Here is a 17,441-nt window from a genome sequence, read left to right on the forward strand (position 1 = left end):
GCTTTCAGGTGAAACGGAAGTCAGGTTGAAAATTCTATATCCCTGAAAAACAGAAACATCTGCTTCTGTCGACTCCGCGGAGAGCGCACTTATTCTTCTTCTTTTTTCTTTTGGAGAGAGCTTCACCAAAACCATCCCCGTGCCCGCCCACCTGTCACGGTCTGTCATGCTATCTGGGATCCTTGGGATGGGCCTACCTCCCTTTGAAGTTGACTTTTAAAATAGTTAATCATTCTTAAAGTTAGGTAAGAATTATGGTTAAGGTTAGAGTAAGAGTAGGGTTTAAGGTTAGGATTTAGGGTATGGACGTCCCAAGGCTCCCAGATAGCACTAGCAAACCTGGCACTGCTACGCGGAAGTAAATGGATGAATGCAAAATAGTCATCAGCACTCCGGAATTCAAGGGAATATAAACGTAAAAAGGTAACGTGATAATACTGTATAACATGCGCAACTCGAATTAGGAATGATATCATAATTTGTTATAACACGCCCTAGCCTATAGGCTACGGCTACCTTTGATTTAGTTCCAGTATAAACATTTATTCATGACAAACATATTAACCTATAAAGCTCTGCCAGTTTGAGGTAAGGCCACACTAGCTATGTTTCCAGTCAATTAACTAGGAATTTACAGTAAAACAAAAAGCAGAGCGAAATCGTTGGTAAAGTCAATACATTTTTTTTATCTGGTTACAACCAATAATTTATATACAGTAGATGACTGACATGGGGCGCTGTGTTAAAGCCACCTGCGCCTCCATCTTGGAACTCCCCCGCCGTTGTAAAAAATATGTAAGGAAATATATAAATGTACCAAGCTAAGGACCCTGGGACTAAACACCTCCCTCTGCAACTGGATCCTGGACTTCCTTACAGGGTGCATGTGTAACAGTATAGCTTCCGTCCCTCTCCTCGCCCAAACCTGGGCTCAAACCAGGGACCCTCTGCACACATCAACCACGAAGCATCGTTACCCATCGCGCCACAAAAGCCGTGTCCCTTGCAGAGCAAGGGGAACAACTACTTCTAAGTCTTGGAGCGAGTGACATCACCGACTGAAACACTATTAGTGCGCACCACCGCTAACTAGCTAGCCATTTCACATCGGCCACACATGCTTATTGATGAATTGGAGAAAAAAAATGTAATCTATATTAGAATAAGGCTGTAACGTAACAAAATTAGGAAAAAGTCAAGGGGTCTGAATACTTTCCGAATGCACTGTATATTTTCAGTTTGTAAATGTGTGATATGCGGGTTGGAGACATGTTTATTTTGACATAATAAAGAACAACTTTTATAAACAATAGGAACACTGCCATGTTGCACTGAGCTTTTCTGTTTGAAAAACCACATCAGTGTCTGACTTTCGGCTGTCACAGATGCACCTCCCCTGACTTCACCCCTCAACTTTTGTCTACAGTCGGTTGCTTTCCCCTTCCCACTCAAATGATCCCAATGTCTTACTAGCCTCTTAGAGACAGGCCCTTTATATCCTAATCAGACAGCACCAGAGTAAACACCAGCCTCTTGGAGACAGGCCCTTTATATCCTAATCAGACAGCACCAGAGTAAACACCAGCCTCTTGGAGACAGGCCCTTTATATCCTAATCAGACAGCACCAGAGTAAACACCAGCCTCTTGGAGACAGGCCCTTTATATCCTAATCAGACAGCACCAGAGTAAACACCAGCCTCTTGGAGACAGGCCCTTTATATCCTAATCAGACAGCACCAGAGTAAACACCAGCCCGTGAGGCTGGTAGGAAGTCAAAACAAAAGGCTGCTACTTTGCCAGCTGCTACAGAATCATACAGTGTTTACACAATGTCATCAATACAATATGAATAATCAGTGTGTCCTCGGTCCTTGTACATCCAGTCTGGCGTTAATCACTATCAACAGATATGAGAATAATCCATAACATTCAGTATCAAGTCTAGTGACCATCAACCCGCACCTTGAGTGTCACATACACTGGAAATCATGTGTTTTACAGAAGGAACATAATATATACTAATATGCTAAACATTGTGTTAATCACTCTAAACTGAATATGAACTTTAATGATCTTAAATCTCCCCATAGCACACACTGCACCCTAAATGATGACTTACTACATGGAACAATTTCATAATCTCTGGTTGTCTGTGTACCCTCTAAGAGGAAGAGGGAGGAGAAATTAAATGCAAATGAAAGCGAGATAAACAATAGAGAGAGAGCATCTGTTAACCATGACCTCTGAAACAGAAAGTGAGAGAGCAAGAGAGGAAGGGAGGGAGAAAGAGAAGTGGGGAGGGAGGGAGATAAAAGCGGTGGGAGTGTGGTAGTTAAACAAGGAAGTAGAATTTGCTTTGTCGACCAAACATTCTGCCTAGCAGGACGAACCAGTTACAGGTGGACAGACTGCCATCAGCAACCAGAGAGAGGGAATTTGAACACACACACTCTCCAACACACACAGGCTGACTATGGGGATGGTGGAGAAGTGACCGATCAAGACAGCAACCAAGAAAGACAAACTGGACCTGACTTGAGCCTCATCTCACTCTCTCTTTCTCTACCTCCTTCCTTCTCTCTGTCCTGTCCCAGCAGTATGCGGGCTGTGTCTGCGCTAGTGTTTCTGGCCGTGGGTGTGATGGTGGTGTTGATGTACCAGGCGGTCCGCCAGGAGCTGACTCTGCAGGGTCTTAAAGCCCGCGCTCTGGAGAGCTCCTCTCAGGTCAAGCAGAAGGAGAACGACATCGTCCAGGTCAAGATGAAGATCCAGAAGCTGAATGGTGAGCTGGAGCCCATCAACACCAAGAGAGAGGAGCTGACTAAGAAGAAGGAGCAGTCTGCTAAAGCCACAGGCGAGGCGGACAAGAGTCTAAAGACCTGTCATACAGAGAAGGTAGGCTCACACACACACACACACACACACACACACACACACACACACACACACACACTATGCAAACAGACACCTGCTACATAGAGAAGGTACAGCACTGTTTATACTCGTGTTATGGTCTATAATAATCCATTAACAGAATGCCTGTACCAAGTCTCACCAGAGAATTAGGAATTAGAACACTGAAACAAAGGCAGCACTAAAACAATCTTCCTATCCATTGTGAAACCATTGGCAACAGACTGGCTTGTGATCTGTTTATAGGTCAAATTCACTTACAGTGGGAGTGTTGGATATGATGATGGTCAGTTGATTTATTTTCTGTAGATTCATTAGTCCTCCTAACCCTCATGTAAGGGCCCTGTATTCACGATCACCATCAAATCAAATGGAATTTGTCACATGCGCTGAATACAACAGGTGTAGTAGACCTTACCGTGAAATGCTTACTTACAAGCCCTAACCAACAATGCAGTTCAAGAAATAGAGTTAAGAAGATATTTACTAAATAAACTCAAGTAAAAATGTTTTTATCAAAAGTAACACAAGAAAATTACATAACAATAACAAGGCTATATACAGGTTGTACCAGTACCAAGTCAATGGGCGGGGGTACAGGTTAGTCAAGGTAATACGTACATTTTTACATGTAGAGGTGTATATCAGGTGGGGTGTGTTAATGTTTTGTGTTTCATATTAGAGGGCAACTTGATCTGATTACCACATCACCACATCATTCACCACTGTGGCAGATTACACACACTAGAAGGTAAACTGACATGGGATATACAGTGGGGCAAAAAAGTATTTAGTCAGCAACCAATTGTGCAAGTTCTCCCACTTAAAAAGATGAAAGAGGCCCGTAATTTTCATCATAGGTACACTTCAACTATGACAGACAAAATGAGAAAAAAAATCCAGAAAATCACATTGTAGGATTTTTAATGAATTTATTTGCAAATTATGGTGGAATATAAGTATTTGGTCAATAACAAAAGTTTATCTCAATACTTTGTTATATACCCTTTGTTGGCAATGACAGAGGTCAAACGTTTTCTGTAAGTCTTCACAAGGTTTTCACACACTGTTGCTGGTATTTTGGCCCATTCCTCCATGCAGATCTCCTCTAGAGCAGTGATGTTTTGGGGCTGTTGCTGGGCAACACGGACTTTCAACTCCCTCCAAAGATTTTCTATGGGGTTGAGATCTGGAGACTGGCTAGGCCACTCCAGGACCTTGAAATGCTTCTTACAAAGCCACTCCTACGTTGCCCGGGCGGTGTGTTTGGGATCATTGTCATGCTGAAAGACCCAGCCACGTTTCATCTTCAATACCCTTGCTGATGGAAGGAGGTTTTCACTCAAAATCTCACAATACATGGCCCCATTCATTCTTTCATTTACACGGATCAGTCATCCTGGTCCCTTTGCAGAAAAACAGCCCCAAAGCATGATGTTTCCACCCCATGCTTCGCAGTAGGTATGGTGTTCTTTGGATGCAACTCAGCATTCTTTGTCCTCCAAACAAGACGAGTTGAGTTTTTACCAAAAAGTTATATTTTGGTTTCATCTGACCATATGACATTCTCCCAATCTTCTTCTGGATCATCCAAATGCTCTCTAGCTGGCTTAAGCAGGTGGGACACGTCTGGCACTGCAGGATTTGAGTCCTTGGCGGCGTAGTGTGTTACTGATGGTAGGCTTTGTTACTTTGGTCCCAGCTCTCTGCAGGTCATTCACTAGGTAACGAGTGGAGGACAGAGGAGCCTCTTAAAGAAGAAGTTACAGGTCTGTGAGAGCCAAAAATCTTGTTTGTAGGTGACCAAATACTTATTTTCCACCATAATTTGCAAATAAATTCATTAAAAATCCTACAATGTGATTTTCTGGATTTTTTTTCCTCATTTTGTCTGTCACAGTTGAAGTGTACCTATGATGAAAAGGCCTCTCTCCAGGCCTCTCTCATCTTTTTAAATGGGAGAACTTGCACAATTGGTGGCTGACTAAATACTTTTTTGTCCCACTGTACCTGTATTTGGGTTGTAGGTGTTGCCGACGTTTGTGAAGATCTTGGTGTAGATCAGTTGGGTTTCAGTATTGAAAGGTCCTACTTTTCCTGAGTTAGTCAAACCACTGTATTACAGTGCCTTCAGAAAGTTTTCACACTCCTTCACTTTTTATTGTTTTACAACCTGAAGTTAAAATGGATTGAATTGAGATTTTGTGTCACTGATCTACACACAATACCTCAAAATGTCAAAATGATATTATGTGTTCTGAAATTGTAAAAAAAAAATATGTAAAAAATGAAAAGCTGAAATGTCTTGAGTCAATAAGTATTCAGCACCTTTGTTATGGCAAGCCCAAATAAATTGAGGAGTAAAAATCTGCTCCTGCTAAGCTAATTGTTTTAAGATGGTCATACCATGGATTATTTAGCTATTTGTTTGGAATTGTTTATATCTTTAGGTATATAAAGAAAAATATAGCCCATAGAAACGCATTGAATAACGCATTCATAAATCGCAAAACAGACAGTCAAAAAATCAATAATAAGGAATAAGGTTTTGATGTGTCTGTCCTATATCTAGGAGATATAAGAAAACTCAGGAAATCATTTTTTTTGGCACAAAACTACTTCCATACCTCCATTCATTTTTTGACCCGTTTACAGGGTTACGTTCAGATGAGCCCCATGACACTTGTTCGGACACTACAGAAGTTTTCGTGAGGAGACCGATTTTCGGGATGTATGCTGATCTGACAAACAGCATTGTAGCTCTGCCACTTTCCACTGCAGATGCGCAAGGTGGATGCAATGGATTGAGACATAGCCCATACAGTACCTATATCTTAAACAGACAGATTTTGATGGGGATTTTGCATGGACTCACTCTGTGTGCCACAAGTGTTTAACATGATTACCCCACATAATGATTACCCCATCTAAGTACCCCACACATACAATTATTTGTAAGGTCTCTCAGTCCAGCAGTGAATTTCAAGCACAGATTCAACCGCAAAGACCAAGGAGGTTTTCCAGTGCCTCGCAAAGAAGGACACCTTTTGGTAGGACACCTTTGAACGTGGTGAAGTTATTAATTACATTTTGGATGGTGTATCAATACACCCAGTCACTACAAAGATACAGGCGTCCTCAGTGGCTGTAGAGGAAGGAAACCGCTCAGGGATTTCACCATGAAACAGAGTTTATTGGCTGTGATAGGAGAAAACTGAGGATGGATCAACAACGGTGTAATTACTCCACAAAACTAGCCTCAAGGACAGAGTAAAGAGTAAAAGAAGGAAGTCTGTACAGAATAAAAAATATTCCAAACAGGAATCCTGTTTCCAATAAGGCACTTTAGCAATACTGCAAATAATGAGGAAAATAAATTAAATTTTTCTCCTGAATACAAAGCTTTATGTTTGGTGCAAATTCAACAAAACACATCACCATACATCGCCACTCTTCATATTTTCAAGCATGTTGGTGGCTGCATCATGTTATGGGTGTGCTTGTCATCGGCAAGGACTAGGGAGTTTTTTATGATAAAAATGTATGGAATAGTGCTAAGCACAGGCAAAATCCTATAGGAAAACCTGGTTCAGTCTGCTTTCCAACAGACACTGGGAGACAAATTCACCTTTCAGCAGGACAATAACCTAAAACACAAGGCCAAATATACACTGGAGTTGCTTACCATGATGCCATTGAATGTTCCTGAGTGGCCTAGTTACAGTTTTGACTTGAATCGTCTTGAAAATCTATGGCAAGACATGAAAATGGCTGTCTAGCAATGATCAACAAACAAGTTGAAAGAGCTTTAACAATGTTTAAAGAATAATGGACAAATATTGTACAATCAGATGTGCAAAGCTGTGTGCTCACAGCTGTAATCGCTGCCAAAGAGGATTCTAACATGTTTTGGCAGGGGGATTGAATACGTACAGTATCTAATCAAGATATATTAGTGGTTTATTTTTCCATTATTACTTTTTTATTTTTGTACTTTCCTTTTTGAATTACAGAGTATTTTGTGTAGATGGTTGGCGAAAAAAGTACAATTAAACCTATTTGAATCCCACTTTGTATCACAACTAAATTTGGAAAACGTCAAGGGGTGTGAATACTTTCTGAAGGTATGTTTTGTGTTGAGTGGCATGTGAGAGGAATTCTGCCAGGTATTCTCTTAGCAGTGATCAGTCAGCAATTAAATGTTGTTCTCACTTATTAGTCACAAATATTATTAGTCACACTTTAAACAAAGTGCATATTATGAAGGATTATGTAGCCCTTAATAAGGCCTAGCTAGACAAGGCCCACAATGCTTCTAATACCGGTCCTCATCTTCCTCATCTTCCTCATCTCCCCTCTTTTTTTCTCCTCAGGCCGATGCAGAGAAAAAGAAGACTGACGCGTCGGCGGCTCTTCAGAAAGTTAAAGGTACGATGGCTATTTTACTGCAGTGATGGGATACCGTCAGCTCAGTCATGAATTGCTCCCTTTTAGGTGGTTGTAGAATTTATCGTCTCTTTTCTGGATTTTGATCATTAGTGGGTATCAGCCTAATTCTGCTCTGCATGCATTATTTGGTGTTTTATATTTTACACGGGGGATATATTTGCAGAATTCTGCATGCAAAGTCTCAATTTGGTGTTTGTTCCATTTTGTGAATTCTTGGTTGTTGAGTGGACCCCATACCTCACAACCTTTCTCTCTCTCAATACATTTTTTCCTGCCCTCCCCATTTCCCTCCATGTCTTTCTCTCCTCCTTACCACCTCTCTCTCAATACCCTTTCTTCCTTATCTACCCATTTCCTTCTGTCTTTTTTCCTACCCTCCCGCTTTCCACCCCTCTCTCATTATCCCTCGCTCCTCCTCTAGATGATCAAGAAGCACAGAAGAAGAAAGCTCAGGAGGAGATCCAGGCGTTGAAACAGCAGATTCTGGAGCGGGACAAGGCACTGTGTGCCTTTGTGGACCAGACCAATGAGGAAGGACGGTAAAGAGCAGATACACACCCAGGCATTCAGGCACACTCACAAACACCCAGTAACACAGGCTTGTGGTCACCATAATGAAAGACTTCTATGGTCACGGTGTACTGTGTGTCGTGTAGTTCTGTGGTTACTGGGTGCTCACATGCTATTGATAACGAATGGTTGTTGTTGTTGTTTTCTTTGTTGTTTATCAGGAAGCTGTGTGGAATCACAGAGGCCCCAAAATGAAGACTTGGAATAGACTATCAGCCTCCATCTCTCCCTCCCTCCCTCATGCTTGCCGTGATGCACACACACCCATACACATCATCGTTGTGCAGCTCATAACATTCCCCACCTACAACCACCTTCACTTCACTGTACCTCTCAATACTCAGGAAAATAAAAAACAAGAAGGGTTTGGAAAACCCAGTCTGAATGTCATGTCTTCATTACATACAGTACACTGTTAGTTTGTGTATGCAGGTAAGGAAGGGAGACATTACATTTTTTAATTAGTGAGTTTCATCCTATGGTACAGGACATTAATGTAGGAATGACTGAAAGAGGTTAGGGCTAATTCCCTCAGAGATGGAGCAAGGTGTCTCTGAGGTGACTTCTGAATGTTGCAAAGGTTCTAGAGAAGAGTTCTAAAGAAGTGTGAAGGTGCATGCCCATCTGGTTCAATTGTCTATTAAATATTTATTATGCATAGATGTATGATTGACCTTTATAGTGCATAGATCTATGATTGACTTTTATAGTGCATAGATCTATGATTGACCTTTATAGTGCATAGATCTATGATTGACCTTTATAGTGCATAGATCTATGATTGACCTTTATAGTGCATAGATCTATGATTGGCTTTTATAGTGCATAGATGTATGATTTACCTATATAGTGTATAGATTTATGATGGACGTGTGCGTTAATCAGAGTAGAACATTGCCCTGTGTGGGTAATGGGAAAATTTCAGATGAATAAAGTGAATATTCAGTTCACAGTAATTAACACAATGATTAGCATATGTATATGTTTTCCCTTTCTATAATACACATGTTTTCCAATGTTCTATTTGTGAGACTCACTTTTGTATGGGTTGATGGTCACTAGACCTGAGCTACTGAAGGTACAAGGACCGAGAACACACAGATTATTATTGTATTGATGACATGAACATTGTGTGATTCTGTAGCAGCCGGCAAAGTCACTGTCTTTTGTATTGACATTGACATTTGGTACTGTCTGATTAGAATAGGAAGGTTCTGTCTCCAAAAGCCCCGTTGGACATTTTCTATGCTTCTGTTCTGGAGGTGTCTCCCTGAATGATTGTATTAAACTGGATGGATTTGATTGATATTATCAACGACTGCTCTCCTTTTTGTTTATCTGTAAATTCCAGTTACTTTCTCAGTCTGTGTTACAGTCTCCAACCCTGCATGACCAAGTGTACCAGATATGGCTAGAGAGATTGGACCTGTCATTGTGAGCTACAATACAGTATGTTAAATGTAGTGAGCTCATATGTTACATAATTACCCCTCAAAGACTGAAGCAAATGACCAGTAGAAAGTTCTACTGAATGGACAAATGCCAGACTGTGTATAGGTAGATTTTTTTGGTCTTGCTTACTGTTGACAAGGAGACCTGTTTGTTAACCAAATATGTGTTTTGTTTATGTACAGTGCTACCTCCCTGACTGTCACACAAATTCCTGTTTTGTTAAGGTGACGTGAGGCCCAGTAATTTGTTACTGGAATGTAAATTGCTTAAAAGTGTACTTTTACAGAAGCAGTTTATCCACTCTGCTTCTGTACAGATCAGACCTTTTTTTATTTATGGAAATACGATGTAAAACTGTAATCCTAAAGAAAAAACACATATTAAATTGTAAACAAGGTGCTTGTAGATGGCTGTGAGTAAATGTTTTCACATTAATACTTCAAAGTATTCTATATTTGTTCACACATCCTAGCTGCTAGATGGCTTTCAGCATAAACTTCAGATGGTCTTTGGTGTTGTTATGGGTCTAGTAGGGACTAGAGTCTAGACTCTCTGTTTGTAGATGGTCTTGCCCAGTCTGTTGAGCTCTATGACGTACTGCTGTCTCTCATGCTCCAGGAGGGCCTGCAGTGCTGCTCTACGGACCTGCACACACACAAAAAGCAGACATCATGGAGAGCATGTACTGTACATACAGGGGAAGCCGTAGTTGAAGTTCTGGTACAAATATGGACAATGCAAGCAATTCATAAGTTTGATAAGTTGGTGTGTCCTATATGGAAAACCTGACAATGTGTAGCCTACGTTTACCCCTGCCTGGTGTTACAAATGTGTAATTGCTCTGACAGTGTACGTGTGTGAAGGACACTGCAACACAAATGAACAAGAATAAGCCCATTAATTTTCCTCAGTCAGAGGAATAGGTTAGAGATATGATGCTACGAACCTTCATGAAAGGGCTGATAATAGGTTATTTAATGATGTCCCTTAAAAGAACAAGGTCTCTAAAATGGTATGGAGACAGGGATTAGCTTCATGGCAACAACACTAGCTGGATCCTATCCACATGAATTTATACTTCAGGTTTCCTGATTTTGCCTTCAAAATAAAAGTCTGCAGTAAAATGCTGTGTCTGGTAAAATGCTGTATCTGCCACTAAATAATATTTTTTTTTGCAGCTTTGCATAGTGCATAATGTTACACTTAGGATAAATATAATAATAAGAAGGGGGAAAAATCTAAACTAAAGAGAATTAGTACTTTATATAAATCAGATCAAACATGCGCCAAATACAACAGGTGTTGTACAGTGAAATGCTTACTTACAAGCCCTAACCCACAATGCAGTTAAAAAATTAATAAAAATAAAAAACGAATATATATAACTAAAAAAGTGTAATAATTAATTAATTAATACAACTAAAATAAAAAAATAAAATAACAAATAAAAGTAACAAATAATTCAAGAGCAGCAGTAAAATAACAATAGTGAGGTTATGTACAGGGGGTACCGGTACAGAGTCAATGTACAGTAAGATAAAGAATATTATAAGGTGGAGCATATTGAGAAAATGGTTGGCGCTTAATAATAGCCTGGCGCTTAATAATAGCCTACTGGTAAAGAAATATACATTAAACATAAAAAAAATATATATATATTTTGATTGTATGATTCTTGTTAATTTACTGGTGCTATTGTTTAAGGATGCAATTTGAAATGTAATGTTTAAGAAAAAAGTACTGTATTTTTGTTTTATTGCACAGACAAATTGCACACAGGAAAAGCGATTGATTGTGTATCCATAAAACCAGGGCCCAGTCTACTCACTAGAGTTCCTAGAATACAAATCAGATGAGTTAGAACAATAAGCTAGGTCATAGGAAGTGTTGCTGTACTTTTACTGTGGTCAAACATCTTAAATTGGGGTGCCTGGACACAATACCATTATTTGTGCAGATGTAAAAAATGGGGTGGGGAGTGCTCAGGGTCTGTAGAATGTAATGGTGTCATTTCATGGGACTCATGGGACTGAATAATACAGTGTTGCTGGCCTTTTACCCCACCCATTCCATTGGCCACGATGCAAATCACTGTATAAGGAATACATGTTGGCTTATAGAGCAAAAACTATTCTAGGTGTTGCAGTAGAAGCATTGTAGGGAATACTCAGTAGAATGTATATATGGTGTCATTTCATTGAGCTCTGAATAATACGGAGTGTTCCTTCCTGAACAGTGCTATATTTGTATCTTATAGTGTCCAGGCACCCCATTTTAAGCTGTTTGACAACAGTGACAATTAAATCAAATTAAATGTTATTTGTCACATACACGTGTTTAGCAGATGTTATTGTGGATGTAGCGAAATGCTTGTATTTCTAGCTCTAACAGTGCAGTAATATCTAAGAGTAATATCTAACAATTTCACAACAACACACAATCTAAAGTAAAGGAATTAAGAATTTATAAATATTTGGGCGAGCAATGTCAGAGCGGCATAGACTAAGATACAGTAGAATACAGTATATACATTTGAGATGAGTAATGCAAAATATGCAAACATTATTAAAGTGACTAGTGTTCCATTATTAAAGTGGCCTCTAATGTGCTAGTGATGGCTATTTAACAGTATCTAACAGTTTGATGGCCTTGAGATAGAAGCTGTTTTTCAGTCTCTCAGTCCCAGCTTTGATGCACCTGTACTGACCTCGCCTTCTGGATGATAGCGGGGTGAACAGGCAGTGGCTCGGGTGGTTGTTGTCCTTGTCCTTTTTGCCCTTCCTGTGACATCGGGTGCTGTAAGTGTCCTGGAGGACAGGTAGTTTGCCCCCGGTGATGCGTTGGGCAGACCGCACCACCCTCTGGAGAGCCCTGCGGTTGCGGGCGGTGCAGTTGCCGTACGAGGCAGTGATACAGCCTGACAGGATGCTCTCAATTGTGCATATGTACAAGTTTGTGAGGGTTTTAGGTACCAAGCCACATTTCTTCAGCCTCCTGAGGTTGAAGATGTGCTGTTGCGCCTTCTTCACCACACGGTCTGTGTAGGTGGACCATTTCAGTTTGTCAGTGATGTGTACACGAGGAACAAGAAGCTTTCCACCTTCTCCACTGCGGTCACATCGATGTGGATAGGGGGGTGCTCCCTCTGCTGTTTCCTGAATTCCACGATCAGCTCCTTTGTTTTGTTGACGTTGGGTGAGAGGTTATTTTCCTGGCACCACACTCCCAGGGCCCTCACCTCCTCCCTGTAGGCTGTCTCTTTATTGTTGGTAATCAGGCCTACTACTGTTGTGTCATCTGCAGACTTGATGATTGAGTTTTGGGCTTGCATGGCCACGCAGTCATGGGTGAACAGGGAGTACAGGAGGGGGCTGAGCACGCATCCTTGTGGGGCCCCAGTGTTGAGTATCAGCGAAGTGGAGGTGTTTTTTCATACAGTACATTTACCACCTGCGGGCGGCCCGTCAGGAAGACCAGGACCTCAAGCTTAATGATGAGCTTGGAGGGTACTATGGCGTTGAATGCTGAGCTATCTTGATCTGTATTATTCAGAGCCTATGGAATTACACCATATATACATTCTAGAGACCCTACTGAGTATTGCCTACAACACTTCTACTGTGGCACCTAGAATAGTATTTGCTCTATAAGCCAATATGTCTTCCATACACATTGCTTTGCATTGGGGGCATTTAGGCTATTGACATTCTGAAATTCTGTGACCGGAAAGTACTTTTTTAGTGTTGCTGAGGAGACAGGGCCCTGTTTCAGCACCCCTCCACTCCCTCACCATCGTCAGAGCAGTCTTTCCCAGCTCAGTCTCTCTCTGCTGGGTCAGTTCTCTCAGCTTCAGGGTCCTCATGGAACCAGCCTGGGTGGAGCCCTCAAACTCAGCATTTTGCATTTCACCACAGATACTGAGAAAGAGAGGGAGAGGTAACTCAAGATATTTCAGGGAAAACGTATCAAACGTTGCAGTTACAATTAGCCCAACAGTACAGAACTGAATAGTTTACACTCCTGTCCAGCTCTGCAATGCGGTTCGTCATCTCGCCATCTTTCTATAAAAGAGGGGAAATGCAGACCATAACACATTTCCATCCACTTAGCTATAGGTATCTGACCACTTTTTTGTCTGTGTGTTGCTTAGTAGTGACATGCTTACCTTGATTCTGTCTCTCGTCCTCTGCACAAGTTTGTTTTTGGAACGTCGTTCCTCACAACCAAACATCCTGCTGGCAGTTTATTTGAAGTAAATAGTCACCAGTATCTTGCTTTATCAAAGACTGCACAATAAACGAATAAATGGTTAAAAACATGTCAGCGTCTCAAAGGATGGAGGCGAGTCTGTCTACGTTGGCATGGTAACTAACCTATGTAGCCGGAAATATCCTTCCTTCGCTGCCAATTACATTGAACGATACAGATCACATGACCAGCATGACGCGTGTTGCCCGTCGCCGTTCCTTGTGCAGGAAGTGGTTACATGGGGCGGTTAGATACACATGAAAGTCATTCTACCGGCAAAAACCAGAGGCGAGACAAAATTGACAAAAGCTCCGTATTTATCTTCCTGTTGTTAGTTTGTTACAGTAGAACGTTATAGTGCGATGTTAGGTTTGATTCTGAATGTGTATTGCTATCATACCTCAGCCATTAGTCAGTAAAGCTAAAGGACTAACTAGTAGTAACCGTAACGTTACAGTAGATAACGTTAGCTAGGTTACATTAGCTAATTTACTTGTAGTTACATCAGAATAGGGCTTGGCAATCTTACCCCAGCATTGTCATCATGATACGAACAGGAGGAGTGCAGCAGATTGCCAGGGGACTATGCCAAATAATGGGACGTGAAATCTCAAAGGGAAATTTCAACACCAACATCAGTCAAATGACTCCAAGAGGAACTCTCCAGCTTCCCTGGTCCTCTATCAACAGTGTCCGAACCATGGCGGTAGGTCCAGAAACACACACACAGCCACACATATTTAGCTAGCTACAAACAGCCATAACATTAGTGTAGCCTACTACTGTCAAGGGCAATATGAGTGAGAACATGTGAGTCATGATTCATCTTACCTAAACATTTGTCATAGTTCCCTTTTCCCGAACGTTACTGCCGATAGAAACATTATTTTTTTCCCACAATGTGCATTGTCATCTGTGCAGTAATGTTTTTCGTTCTGGATGTTTCTGCCGTGTCATGCTGTTCTGTTGTCATACAGTGGGACACCCTGTACTCAGTCAGATAATACTGTAAGTATGGATGAGGGTGTAATAGTAGTGTTTGTCCACTAGGTGTTGCCCTGGCCTTTCTCTTTCCAGCCACGGGACTTCAGCCTGCCCAACTCGTCCTGGGGCTCCGACATGAGGCGTCTGTATGAGCACTATAACAGCCAGTGTGAGGTAGAGACAGATGACGGAGAGAAGAAGTGGGGGGTCTGGAGAAGGCTGCCCAGCTATAACCGCTCCCTCAAGTACGCCACAGGTACAGTAAGGAAGGGTTTCTTCCACATATGGATGGTGTGTGTGTGTGTGTACGAAAATGCATGCACTCACTACTGTAAGTCGCTCTGGACAAGATAAATGATTAAAATGTGGCGTAAAAATGTAACGTGTTTGTATAACTCTGTCTCTCATGTCCTGGGCATAGTGTCTGAGTAAGATGTTGTGTGTATGTGTGTAACTCTGTGTATCTCTCCTTCCAAGGTTGGGTGTATCTGAGTAAGATGTTGTCTGTATGTGTGTTTCTCCTGCCAAGGTGGGGTGTATTTGAGTAAGATCATTCAGTCGAAGGCACGTCTGTTCACGCGGAACATCAGGGAGCAGGGAGCAGGGTTCGAGTACGTTGTGTTTGTCAACAAGCAGGAGCAGAAGTGTGTGTGTGTGTTCCAGGCTGGCCACCTACTGGAGGGACCCCCGGGGTGAGCTGTTTGTGTGTGTGTGTGTGTGCTGATGGCATGTGTATACTGTGACAATGTTTGTCCTTGTGTGTGTATCTCTGTAAAAATGACACAATCAACTGCTAGCATTCAAACATCATATTTAGTCTGAGGTATAATGTTTATAAATGATGTGTGTGATTCCAGGCACGTCCATGGGGGGGCAATAGCTACCATGATTGACACTGTAACGGGGACCCACGCCACCTACCTCTCTGGGCCTGTCATGACTGCCAACCTCAACATCAACTACCGCAGGTACACACACCTTCTCCCTCACTCTCTCCATCACTCACTCATGGCTTATTAAGCTCTAAAAACATGTTTTCATGTTATTGTGGTCATTATTGTAGGGCTCTAAGTGAGGTTCTAGATTTTTCCTGACCACATTTCCTGGTTATGACACATACTGTATCCCGCCTCTCCTCCCCAAAGCCCCATCTCATTGGGTAGTACAGTGCTGCTCACCTGCTCACTGGATAAGAAGGAGGGACGGAAAACCTTTGTTTCCTGTCAAGTGACCAACACGGACAGCTCCAAACTACACACAGAGGCCACAGGTACTGCCACCCACCCTCAAGTGTTGGTTGTGTTTTAGACGTGTGTCATTGGACTTTCAGTCAGTCTGAAGTGTTCTCTCAGTCTTAGTATGTTTGGTTCTTTTCCCTCATCCTTCTCTCTCTCTTCTTCTCCCTCTCTTTCTCTCTCCTTCTCCCTTTTTCTCTCTCCCTCTCTCTCTCTCCTTCTCCCTCGCTCTCTCTCCTTCTCCTTCTCTCAGGGCTGTTTCTGTCAATCACAATGGGACACCTATTAGGAGGATGATGGATAGGCCAGCTCATCGACCAACCAGACGCTACAAACACACAACATCAGAAACAGCACTGACTTCCAAGGGGGTGTGTTTGTCTGCACACAAATGTTTGGGTGTATATCAGTACCTGAGTGTGGGAGTGTGTATGCTTGAGTGTGGGAGTGTGTATGCTTGAGTGTGGGAGTGTGTATGCTTGAGTGTGTGTGTGTGTGTGTGTGTGGTTCTGACTGCCAGATCCAGTAATCTTCTTAACTCTAGCAGTTTGCCTGAGACACCTGATGCCTTGTGCTCCACTGACATAGTATACAGATACTGTATATGGATATTGTACCTCTCTTTCTCCACTGTTACACACTCCTGGACAACCAGCTCCAGTCAGAGTGAAGCTCATAACCTCTGGTATATTATATTCAGGTCGAGGCTGTGAATACAACTTTTCTGAACCCTTCTTCCCGACAGCTAAAGGTCCCGACACTTCTGCATGTGAAGAATTCTCTACTTTACACACCTCCCTTCACATTTCTCAGTCAATTGTGACTGATAATCTTCATGTTTTACCAGTGAAACGTCCATGCAGCATCTGCATACCTGTGTCTAGTTTCAATCATAGCACATCTTTTGCCTAGTGGCACGTGCTGTTGAGTTTTGGCCACATGAGAGAAAAATGTGCCTATTTGCACAATCATCCTAAAATCTCATAAGAAATGAGGTGGCGTTTTTGTATTACAGTAATTTTATACTACGCTATTATATTGGGTTCTGTTATGTAGAATACCATCATTATGTGATCTGGCAAACATTGATCTAACTTTATTAAACAAGCACCATTCACCTGAGTAGCTTGTTCTCTAGTAGAACAGAGACTGTGTAAAGAAGCTTCGGGACCTTTAGCCGTCGGAATGAGGGGTCTAGAAAAGTTGGATCCACAGCCACTCCGATATATTTCATGGATAGTTTATTTTTTATTTATATAATTCTGAATAATTTATTAGGTCTTTTACAGTTTGAGGTTTGAATCATTGCTGATACGTTATTATGTGACCATTATGACCTCTTGAATAAAGCTTTACCTCTTGGGTACTGTAGACTGTTTTTCAATGGTATCTGGCTCAATGTGGGATAACTTTTCCCTTCTTCCTTCTTTCCCCTCTTCTTTCCTTCCTCTCTGTTTCTGTCGCTGTCTGTCTCCCTCTCACCCCTTCTTCCTTCTTTCCCCTCTTCTTTCCTTCCTCTCTGTTTCTGTCGCTGTCTGTCTCCCTCTCACCCCTTCTTCCTTCTTTCCCCTCTTCTTTCCATCCTCTCT

At 41.7% G+C, this 17,441-nt stretch overlaps 3 protein-coding genes across 7 annotated transcripts; 2 read left to right on the forward strand and 1 right to left on the reverse strand.

Annotated features, from left to right (window-relative positions):
* Positions 1–293: 293 nt before the first annotated feature.
* On the forward strand, positions 294–8,566 carry LOC110508323 (restin homolog). 3 transcript variants are annotated; one of them, XR_005040328.1, is made up of 6 exons: positions 294–423; positions 2,599–2,896; positions 7,288–7,342; positions 7,785–7,902; positions 8,095–8,365; positions 8,421–8,566. XR_005040328.1 is itself a non-coding variant. In XM_021588758.2 (5 exons), exons 1-5 carry the CDS (start codon positions 371–373, stop codon positions 8,126–8,128), a joined length of 558 nt encoding a protein of 185 aa, XP_021444433.1. In that variant the 5' UTR covers positions 294–370; the 3' UTR covers positions 8,129–8,566. The 3 variants fall into 3 exon arrangements, 2 of the variants coding, with proteins under 2 accessions (XP_021444433.1, XP_021444442.1); XM_021588758.2 differs by having other exon boundaries at positions 8,095–8,566; XM_021588767.2 differs by lacking the exon at positions 294–423 and having other exon boundaries at positions 2,291–2,896; positions 8,095–8,566.
* A 1,130-nt stretch (positions 8,567–9,696) lies between these two features.
* LOC110508339 (uncharacterized protein C1orf189) lies at positions 9,697–14,644 on the reverse strand. 3 transcript variants are annotated; one of them, XR_002471280.2, is made up of 4 exons: positions 14,465–14,644; positions 13,551–13,620; positions 13,176–13,302; positions 9,697–10,030 (listed from the first exon to the last, which is right to left on the reverse strand). XR_002471280.2 is itself a non-coding variant. In XM_021588793.2 (3 exons), exons 1-3 carry the CDS (start codon positions 14,470–14,472, stop codon positions 9,929–9,931), a joined length of 237 nt encoding a protein of 78 aa, XP_021444468.2. In that variant the 5' UTR covers positions 14,473–14,640; the 3' UTR covers positions 9,697–9,928. The 3 variants fall into 3 exon arrangements, 1 of the variants encoding a protein (XP_021444468.2); XR_002471278.2 differs by lacking the exon at positions 14,465–14,644 and having other exon boundaries at positions 13,551–13,798; XM_021588793.2 differs by lacking the exon at positions 13,551–13,620 and having other exon boundaries at positions 14,465–14,640.
* Positions 13,866–17,223, forward strand: them4 (thioesterase superfamily member 4). Its single transcript, XM_021588780.2, has 6 exons — positions 13,866–14,339; positions 14,684–14,873; positions 15,147–15,309; positions 15,475–15,585; positions 15,763–15,887; positions 16,106–17,223. Exons 1-6 carry the CDS (start codon positions 14,178–14,180, stop codon positions 16,147–16,149), a joined length of 795 nt encoding a protein of 264 aa, XP_021444455.1. The 5' UTR covers positions 13,866–14,177; the 3' UTR covers positions 16,150–17,223.
* The last annotated feature ends 218 nt before the right edge of the window (positions 17,224–17,441 follow it).

Source organism: Oncorhynchus mykiss, chromosome 3 (genome assembly GCF_013265735.2).
Source record: "Oncorhynchus mykiss isolate Arlee chromosome 3, USDA_OmykA_1.1, whole genome shotgun sequence".
Taxonomy (NCBI): domain Eukaryota; kingdom Metazoa; phylum Chordata; class Actinopteri; order Salmoniformes; family Salmonidae; genus Oncorhynchus; species Oncorhynchus mykiss.

Bases quoted from the DNA above. Each gene is read 5' to 3' on its own strand.
- them4 (XM_021588780.2), top strand. From the start codon at position 14,178: ATGATACGAACAGGAGGAGTGCAGCAGATTGCCAGGGGACTATGCCAA. The intron at 14,874-15,146 runs GTACAGTAAGGA...TCTCCTGCCAAG, and splicing joins CTCCCTCAAGTACGCCACAG to GTGGGGTGTATTTGAGTAAG. The intron at 15,888-16,105 runs GTACTGCCACCC...TCCTTCTCTCAG, and splicing joins ACTACACACAGAGGCCACAG to GGCTGTTTCTGTCAATCACA.
- LOC110508323 (XM_021588758.2), top strand. From the start codon at position 371: ATGCAAAATAGTCATCAGCACTCCGGAATTCAAGGGAATATAAACGTA. The intron at 424-2,598 runs GTAACGTGATAA...CTGTCCCAGCAG, and splicing joins GGGAATATAAACGTAAAAAG to TATGCGGGCTGTGTCTGCGC. The intron at 7,343-7,784 runs GTACGATGGCTA...CTCCTCCTCTAG, and splicing joins GGCTCTTCAGAAAGTTAAAG to ATGATCAAGAAGCACAGAAG.
- LOC110508339 (XM_021588793.2), bottom strand. The intron at 10,031-13,175 runs GTGAGGGAGTGG...GTGTGTGTGCAG, and splicing joins GAAAGACTGCTCTGACGATG to GTCCGTAGAGCAGCACTGCA.